Here is a 10311-nt window from a genome sequence, read left to right as displayed (position 1 = left end):
AACCCGTTTATTAAACGGGTTCGTGTTTGCCCAACCCGAACCCTCCTAAGAGGCGGGTTGGCGGGTCGTGTCAGGTTTTGCCACCCCTAGGCGCTAGCGTCCATCCCGCCGTGAGATGGACACAAAGCTTGAGTGACCTCGGTTTGAGCACCTAGCAAGTGAGCAGCTATATATATATAAACTAAAAATATGACCATTCCAAATGCTTTTTTGGCAAATGCAACCAAACATGTGTTCAGCATGGTAAATTTGCTAGTAATCAACTGTTTATCGTGTATTTTCGAATAAAAAGTGTGATTTTTGAATGCTTGAATATTTATTAAGATTATGAAAGCCTTAGAAAAATCTCATTTATGCATCATAACCGGATGATTCAAGAAATTCTCATATTCTAGTGACCAATGTAACAAATATCGCAAGATTTATGAAAATCTCGCGATAATATCGTGAGAAATTGCCTGAAAGTTTAAAACAGCAATTTCTTGCGAGATTTAAAAAATATCACGAGATTTATGAAAAATACATAAATACCGTGATTTAAACGCGATATTTACGTTTTAAACGGCTATTTATCGTGAAAAAAAAACTCGCGAGATAGAACCGCCATGTTGTAAAAAAAGTAAAACCCCCATCAATTTCCCCAAAACTGCTGGTTTTCACCAAAAGCGGTTCAAAAACCCAATAGTAAGCTCACCTATAAGAGCCACCTGTCCTTGTCCGAGTCGCTCTGAAACGCTTACGCTACTGAAAGTGGTTGCCGGAATCTACATCGAAATATGGCAGACTCGCCGGTTTGTGGCAAAAAAAAAAGTGGGGAGAGAGGATGGGATACATGGGGATGATCTGGGTGGCTGTCGAGGTTGCGGTGACGCACGGTAATGTGGATCCAGGTCTCAGGTGGAACCCCACCGTCAGATCCATGGATCTGGGGTCGATCAGGTCAACCCTAGGGGGTTTAGCGACGTCACCCAGGCTTAGCCAGGTCATGCCTGGGCCAGAGCCCGGCACGGTTTTGGAGAACATGAAGGCAGAGGCAGGTGAATGAGTCTATGCGGAAGGTGATGTACGTCAGCTGCTGGTGCCAGAACTAGATCGGACCCTGCCATGGATTTGGATGAGATCCAAGGTTTTCTTTTTTCAATTTAATGGAGCATGCATGGAGTTCGGGGGGTGGAGTGCACGCTTGGTCGCCAAAATATGATGGCAGGGAATATTTCGGCGAGAAAAGGCCCATTTATGAGTTATGAGCTCGAAGAAGGGAATATCTAGGGATTTAATAAGTGGGTCCGATCGGGTTGATCTCTATCCCGATGTAAAATCAAAGAGGGTCGGCTCGTAACGATCTCGACTCGGTGTAAATTTCGTGTAAATCTCGATTCGCAATATTTACATTTTTATGTTTTTTAATTAATTTTTTTATTGTCAAGATTTTACCGAAAAAATGCAAGATTTATGGATTTTTTTCAATTTCTTGCGAGTTCGCGAAAAACAAGAAATTGCCAATAAAAACGTTTGTCACTATGCTAGTGACAACATACCTGACCCTTTTTGTGCCAGGCTTGGATAGGTGTCTTTAGGTTGTTTTCTAAAAATCTGACCCTACATTAAATAAGAAATCATACTTGGATCATTTTTTTTTGAGAAAAAAATGATTTTTTAAGCATTGATTATTTTTTTTAATTGTAGACCGTTGATGTTTTAATCTTATAAAAATTTAACTTGGTGTTGGAATCCGCCGATCCAAAAGCCGATTCCCACAAAATCAAGCATGTAGATCACATCTGTATGGTCAGATTTTAGAAAAAATAGAAACAATCTTTTCAAAGCTCAATAGGCATGCGATAGGCACAAAAAAGCAATGGGCACCTACCCCTTACTATATATATATTGAAGCAATTCTCTTTTACACGCATGATGCATTTAAACGTCAAAATTTACATGCAAGAGTAGAGACTACACTTTGAGCCTTTTTACTCCGACTGGATGTATGATTGAGAAGATCCCTGTAGTTCAGATATGAACATGTACAATTCGACTATGTAAAACGCCACTCCAGTACACACCAAAAAGTGGAAGCTGCAAAAAGCAGGATGATGGCTGTCACTGTAAGTGATTGGCCAAGAAAAACTAACACTGACCAATGCTTCCTCTGACGGCTTTCAAACTTTTCACCAGGGTACCTACAATAATATCATTTCCATTAGCACCCACTTAAAAAGGCACATGAATGATCTATGACAGATATCTGACAGTGAGCGTTTATTTAAAAGAGGTCAGGAGAATACCAAAAAAGCATGGTTTTAACGCAGTCCAAAAGATGGATCAAGTTGCAATTTTAGGTAAAAAAAATTAAAATCACATTGTCTACAGGATGAAATATCAACAGAATAAGAAAAAGAACACAAACAGCGTGAGAGGAGACGGCTCACAGCAGCTCATTCATCAAGTATTACGTAGTCCACAAGAAAATCTTCTTCTTTGCTTCTCGGTAAACATGTCCATGGCCGGAAAGAATCTGGGCGGCATGATCTCTGTAAAGAAACAAGGTTTGTGAAATGTAAAGGTATACAATTCAGAATTCTAAATTAACACAGAAAAGAAAACAGCAGAAATAGAGATTGTTGGTGATATCCAGCTAGCAACCTAAGCCTGGCTCCATGCAAGAAGTTTGGCTCATTGTCTACTCGTCTACATGCAAATACATAAACGATGATCATATATCATCATCATCAGGGCTTATCACATTTACACTTTCGATATTCTATATGATACCAAAAGGTGGGGAAAAAAACCTTGAAAATCACAATCAATGTACCTTCATGTCTTTGAGGATGCCATTTATGCAGAAAGACAAGTAAAAATTTTGCTACTACAAATCTCCAAAAATTGTGGAAACACGCACCCCAAAAGACAATCAATGTGGATTCATATGATCATGTCTTTGATGAAGCCATTTATGCAGAAAACATAAAAAGAACTTTTCCTACATCACCATCAACATCATTAGCACCACCCATATGCACGTGCAAGAACACACATCCACACCCCCAACAAGTAATAAACAAGGAAACAAAAATAAATGGAAAACGTGAAATCCCCCTTAAGAAAAAAGATGCATACTAGCTTGAGGAACCTATAAAGATTGTCCAAATCCTGAGTCCCCAACCGAAAGAGATCCTCATTTGGCAAGTGTGAAGGGCATAGGTCCTGAAATCACTTCCAAATACTCAACCTACTGAAGACTGTTATGGAGACCTAGTTTTTCCAGCCTTGTGATTTTCTTTCCTCCCTAGTGATAAAAAACAAAAGTTTTCAACCAGATGCTAATATTTTGAGTTGAAGAGAGCTACAGATGAATAACTTGGTGCATTAACAGGGAATCAAATTTGAAAATTTTAATCAGATGTACAGAGTCCACGGCAGAAATGATCGGCAAATAGAATCAGGTTTATAACAAATTGATAAAAGGAAAGGCTCCTTCCAAGATGTTTCACTCAAATGTACAATATCACTCAGGAAGGTAATATTAACATATACCGAGAATGAATACCATCACAAGAAATTCTACACTATTGATTACTAAAAAATGGTATTATCAAAATTGCACCTGACAGAATCTTAATACCCACCCAGACACGCACGTTCATGAGCACACATACAGAGAAAGAGGGACAGATGGGTTCAATATTAGATCCTTTGATTCCATAGCATGAATATTAATGGTTTAACAGTAATCAACTCAATGTGGGAATGGCATGTTTGCACAAAAGCTGAAAGAACTTACACCGTCTCTACAAAGTGTCTTGCATTCTGATTGACATGATAATTTTCCATCATGGTAAGAAAATGGTTTCATTTGTGATCTGTGCATCATAATATACATGAAACACATTTCCCCACATGAACATGATTTATTTATGGCATTAAATAGGACAGCCCAAAATACACCAATGTGTGCTAGGAAGAAAATAACAAAAACAGAACTGTTAAAAGTACACAGAAAAGATATAGGCCCCAGAACAAAGAAGCGCACCTCAATGCAGCTGAACCCCAAAGTCAAGTTAAAGGACCACAAATTAATTAGAGTAGAGAATTTGTTACCACTACTCATGAAAGAGAATGACAAAATTAACATTTAGATTGCATTATATATAGAGAATATGATAAATTTTTTGTTTTAGACTATGTCACAAGGATTCGGCCAGCAGGGTGCCGCACCCACATCGACGTGATGCGACTCGGGTGCGAGTGTGGGTGTGGCACCCGGTGCGGTCAAGCCAACCCTGAGTGGTCAATGCACCCAGGGTCATAAATGTCCAACCCTAGACCCGAAAAAAATAAAATGAAAGGGGTTGGGCGGGGGATTAGGGCAAAAAATTAACTGTTTTTTTATTTCATCAGTGTTAACTGTTAAAAATTATATATGTGTATATATATATATACCCTCCCGCATCCCCGCACCCAAGTTTTTTGAAAGTGCCGCATCGCCGCACCCTTACCCTCACCCTCACCCGCACCTGCACCTATGTGACATAGGTTTTAGAAAATTAAGATCCAAAAAGTCCAATTCCTTCCCGAGTACAAAAAATACATAGAAAGATCTATCATGCTACAATAGTCCCAAATTCCTCCCCCCAACATGATATTCCATATGATCTACTAGTCAATAGACTAGGTATTGGTTGATACCAATGTTGGTAAAAATGTGCCTCAAGGCGCAAAAAGCACACCTCACCTCAAGAAGAGGACCGTTGTGCCTTGAAGCACAGGTAAAAAGCGCAAAGGCCTTAAGGCACATGCCTCATGGGTGATGAGGCGTATGCCTCAGGCGAGGCGCACCTCCGTTAACTCAAGTCAAATGCCTCAAGGCGAGATGCAGATTTTGGGGTTGAGAGGCCTGACCCTAATTAGGGTCAGGCCTCTCCCTCTCTCTTGCCTCTCAACTCTTCTCTCTCTGCATCTCGCCTCTTGACTCTCCCTCTCTCTCACGTCTCATCTTTAAGAAAAAGAAGAAGTGCAAACTCGACTCTCTCATATTTTTTGGTATTTATTTGATAGTTTCTATTTCTTATTGGTTGTTGCTTCATCAATAAAGCATTTTTTTATTTATTTGTATTTGTAAAAAAAATTAAAGGTCTTCTTTAAGTTTTAAAAAAAATTGAGGCTTACGCTTTATGCGTCGAGGCTTACGCTTCAACATTTTTCACAACATTGGTTGACACAAGCCAAAAAAACCACAAATTCATCTAGTGCCCCTTATATAAAAGTTAGATGAATCCACATGGAGATCTGCATAGACTTTGAGCCTTGCGGACAACTATCATCTGAAACATATTTGATCAGTGTTGTGAAAAGCGTCGAGGCGTAGCGAGGCACTCCACCAAAATCTGAGGTGAGGCGTAAGCCTCGAGGTGTAAAGTGTAAGCCTCAAAGTTTTTTTTAACTTAAAAAAACTATAAAAAATATCTAAAATTATAAATAAATAAAAAAATCTTTATTGATGAAGCAACAACCAACAAGAAATAAAAAATCTCAAATAAATACTGAAAAATATGAGATTAACATGTAAAAATAGCATTAATGCAACAACTTGATCTATGTAAGTATTTAAGAAATAAAACATGAACATTCATTAAATAAAAAATTAACATTAACAATGAAATGCATATTAGCATTAACAATATCATGTTATAATTAGAAAATGCATTTTAGCATTAACAACCAAATGTTAATATATATGTATTAAAAAATGCATGTTTTCATTTCCATATATATATATATATATATATATATATATATATATATATATATATATATATATATAGGGTTGTGACGGCATGTAATTGCATGACTTGATTTTGCCACTAAAAGGGTTTAACGTCACATTCTAGAAGAGATTATTGCTCCTACGAAATTGAATACATTGAACAAGTTGACAATGTGATATTAATTTTTTGTGAAACGAAGCAACTAATCTCAATGACTTCATTAACGTGGTTGCTTTAAGTGTCTATTAGACTGCAAATTGGTGAACCTGCTCCCAAGGGTGTCAATGGATTGGGTATGACCCGATCCTAACACATATTGAATCTTATAGGGTCAGGGTTTGGTTGCAAAGAAGGGATTCTGATTAATTATTCAGGTTGAACCCATGAGGTCCGATTATTATATGGGTTGGGTATGGTTTATAAAATTTTATACCAAACCAGGTCTGACCAAAGTTTTGGTTAAGATTCTCAAATTTTCAATGTAAAATAATTAAAAATATTATTTTGACAGGGTCTAGTTTATGTATTTTTTATCATATTTGGGTATAGTTTTCTTATAAAAATCCAGTTAAACCCGAATCTTGACCCACTCATTTTAACATAGGTTCAACTGATGAGTTGTGGAGCCTGATTTAGAGTTTTTGCCCTTGCAGTAAAGGGGTCCGGGGGCGCCCCCCAGCGCGGGGCGCGGGTCTGGGGGACCGCCCCTGGTGGGGTCTTAGGGGGGCAGCGCACTCCGAAAGAATTTTTTTTTGGGCTTATGTTTCAAACCCGGTGTCTTATAGATTAGACCTGATTTGTTTAGGTTTAGGGTTGTCGCCCTTGCCTTGTATAAATTCTTTCTTTTCTTTCTCTCTTGTATCTGCCCTTGCCGTGTAGTAAATGTCTTTTTTACTAGCAGCTTAGTTAAAACTGCGTAAAAAAACCTATTTTTTTGTCAAATGAGGGCTTTGACCCTCATTTGACTAAAAAGTTCAAGGCGTGTACGCCTCGACTTGAGGCGCGCCTCGCCTCAAGGCGTATGAGGCACATGCCTCGGCGTTGTTGCGCTTTGTACATGTGCCTCAAGGCATAAGGCCCCTCGCCTTGAGGCGAGGCGCGCTTTTTGCGCCTTAAGGCGCATTTTTAATAACACTGTATTTGATAAACCCAAACACAATGGGAGGAGATAACCATGTATCTGAAATTGAGGTTGTTTGCATTTTCAAACTGAGGTCGTTGGAAAGACCCAATTAGGATAAAAGAAAGGTATACATATGAGTGTTATCTCTGGCCCAATTCTCTTGGTCGTGCACCCTGATCTGCTTATATCATGATTTCCATCCACAAATGTACCCAAGATCATTCTTAACAGTGATAATAATTCTAACAAGTAGTGTGGCACCTGGTTCAGCCAAACTCATGTTTTGCCTCACCGGGTGTGGTCAATAAACCTTAGGTGCGCTCAACCCGCATTCAGGGTTATCTTCGTCCAAAATAGACTCGATCAACTTTGATCGAGTCCATTTTGGTCCACTTTTTAAAATTTTTGGGGGTGTTTAGGGCACGACTCTTTCCCTCCCCATCCTCTTCCAACGAGAGTGACAGTAAGTCTCTCTCTTTGTTCCAGATCTTCTTCCTCCTCTGTGAAAATGTATCGTGTATATGGCATTTGTATTTTGTATATATATAGTTCATGTTGTGTATGTAAACTGAAATACCCATCAGGGGTATTTCAATCATTTCAGGTTGTAATAGATGTCGGTCCAATAGAGACTGACGAGTTTCGGTTTTTGTTTTTGCTTTTGTTTTTTTGTTTTTTGTTTTTGTTTTTATGTTGATATAACAGGAGATGTTGGGAGCTGGTCCAACCAGCCCAACGGCTAGAAATATAGACGTTGAGTATTATATTTGGAATGCTTGTTCTCAAGCATTGTTGAATAAAGGCCTTATTATTTTTTGTGTTCTCTTTTGAGAGATTGTGTTGACCCTTAGTGGCACTTTGTATTTGGCCCATTAGAGGCCTTTGTAGCCACTTTGTGGCATTGTATTTGTGTACTTGTTGTTTTATTACATGGTATTAGAGCCTTTGGTGCTATTGGGAAAAAGCTTGAAGAGGAGATTCATGAGATTGATAGAGCATTGGTTCGCTGCCTCGAGAAATGTGTCATCAAACTTCAACAATTTTTCCTTACCTTCTTCTATCTTCTTTTTTTCTCATTCTTATCTTCACTATTTCCTCCACTGTGGCCGATAAAGAAATTGTAACGGTTGTTCCCAAAAAAATTGATGGAAAGAACTATAACATGTGGGCTGTGGTGGTAAAGAGAATCCTCATGAGTAAAGACTTATGGCATTTTGTATGCCAAGGTTCTTTCGCTATTTATGGGTAGTATGTATGAGGAGCTTTGCTCTGACATTCTTGAATTTGAAAGGGCCAATGAGGGTTGAGAATATGTAAAACAAATATGTATAAGACCAAAAAAAATGTGGCATACAAATGGAATTTCAAAGATAAGGTACATAATTGCAAACAAGGTGATAACACCCAGAGGGAATACCAAGAATAGAAGAAATACAAGCATGAGGAACAATTGTTTCAATTTTTTAGAGAACTTAGACCCGAATTTAAACAAGTTTGGGTCAATATTATTCATAAGAAAAATCCTCTTTCCCTACACGAAGTCTTGGCTCAAGTATATGCATGGAGGAGACAAGACTAAAATCCATGTCTGAAACCAAGGAGACTAAAGATAATGTTTTGGTTGTCTCAAGACCAGGTGCCAACACAAAGGCTTATAAACCACCACATTTTTCAAAGTCTTACAATGGAAAACCCAGATATGATGACAAAAAAAAACTATATTGACTTGTTATAATTGTGGAGAACCGGGTCATATCAGACCACTTTGCCCCAAGTTCTAAGGAAAAGAAGACCAAGTTCTAAGGAAGAGAAGACAAAAAAGTGACATTTGTGGGAACATCTCACGAAGAAAAAAGTGAAACCAATGAAGACTCTAAATCTATTATAACCATGTCCTCTCAAATTATGGAGGCCCTTTATCCACTAATTAAAAATGCTTCTCTTTCCAATGCTACGGCCTCTAAATCATCGCCTCCCGGTAAGGTTTCATGGCTTTTGAATTCTGAAGCTTCATTTCATATGACTCCACACTCCTCTTTACTTTCCGAATGTTGCATTAATTCAACACCAAAAAATGTTTTTACCGCCGATGGATGTTGTCTTAGCATAAAAAGCATTGAAAATTTTTAAAAACTCTTCGAAATTCTTTATTCCAAAAGTTAAACTTGTCCCAAAATTGAATTTAAATCTTTTGTCCGTTTCACAAATTACTGACCATGGGTGTAATGTCTCCTTTTAATCCAAAAAGTGTTTTATGCAGAATCTCTAGTCCGGAAAGCATATTGAGGAAGGCTAGAGAGAAGGAGACCTTTACTGCATGGATCGTCTTCTTCTTCCAAAAAGCAATTTTTGTTATAATGTTCAATATTTAAATTTAGCTTTATGCCATCTAAGATTAGGACATCCTAGTTTCTCAAAATTGTCTCATGTACCTCACTTAAGCAAAATTTGGAATAGAAAATTTTATTGTGAGGATTGCATTATTGGCAAAATGAATAATCTCTCCCTTCCAAAAAGAACCTTCTTTTCTTCTAAACCATTTGAATTAGTGAACTCGAATGTATGGGAACCCTCTCCTATTTTATCTAAAAGTGGTTTTTCTTATTATGTAATATTTGTTGATGACTATACAAGATACTCATGAATATACTTTCTTAGGCACAAAAATGAGGTTTTTGAGAACTTTAAAAAATATCATAACTTTATCAAAAATCAATTTGAAACCAAAATTTTTATCTTCCGCTTCGACTCTTGGGAACAATTTATGCCAAATGAATTCAAAATTTATTTTGAAAATAATGGAATTGTTCATCAAAGATCATGTGCTTATACTCCTCAACAAAACGGATTAGTTGAGTGAAAACATAGGCACATAATTAAAACTACTAGAAGTCTTTTAATTGCAAAAGATATTCCAAAACATTTTTACGCTAAAGCATGTTTGACTTCTGTATATCTCGTTAATCGACTTCTGTTATCTAAACTTTTCAAAGTTTCTCTCGATTATCTTAGATTAAGACCTTTTGGAAGCAAGTGCTTTGTTCTCACCGACAAAAATGATAAACTCACTTTCAAAGTCATATCATGTGCTTTCTTGGGATATAAAGAAACTCATAAAGGGTTTAGATGTTTTGATTTCAAAAATAACAAACTATATATATATAGGAATGTTCAATTTCTAAAAAATAAAAAAAAATTCACAATGTGCCTGAGAAAGACTCTTGAGTATTTTTTCTTGCTTGAATTATTGCCTCAAAGTAAGGGTAATTCTTTGTATGAGAATGATAGAGTTGAAGAGCCCCAATCAAATCAGGATGGTGAAAACACTGAAATGGGAGGACCTAGCATAATTCAATATAGAAGACGTGACAATGATAGTCAACCAAATGTCGAAGGTACTCTACCATAGAAAATCAACAA

At 37.4% G+C, this 10311-nt stretch overlaps 1 protein-coding gene across 2 annotated transcripts in view; it reads right to left on the bottom strand.

The window, feature by feature from the left end:
* Positions 1-1967: 1967 nt before the first annotated feature.
* The window catches only part of LOC149843050 (uncharacterized), a 48173-nt gene continuing 39829 nt past the window's right edge, over positions 1968-10311 (bottom strand). Inside the window, exons 7-8 of one of the 2 annotated variants that reach the window (XM_090001679.1) lie at positions 2430-2531; positions 1968-2180 (exon numbers count right to left, since the gene is read on the bottom strand). In XM_090001679.1, the coding sequence (XP_089857805.1) occupies positions 2436-2531 (96 nt within the window). In that variant the 3' untranslated portion in view covers positions 1968-2180; positions 2430-2435. Of the gene's footprint in view, positions 2532-10311 lie in introns of both variants that reach the window. The other variant, XM_090001678.1, reaches the window with a different exon arrangement.

This window comes from Nuphar pumila, chromosome 3 (genome assembly GCF_984573655.1).
Source record: "Nuphar pumila chromosome 3, dmNupPumi1.hap1.1, whole genome shotgun sequence".
In the NCBI taxonomy this organism is placed as follows: domain Eukaryota; kingdom Viridiplantae; phylum Streptophyta; class Magnoliopsida; order Nymphaeales; family Nymphaeaceae; genus Nuphar; species Nuphar pumila.
This window is presented reverse-complemented; position numbering and strand designations above follow the sequence as displayed.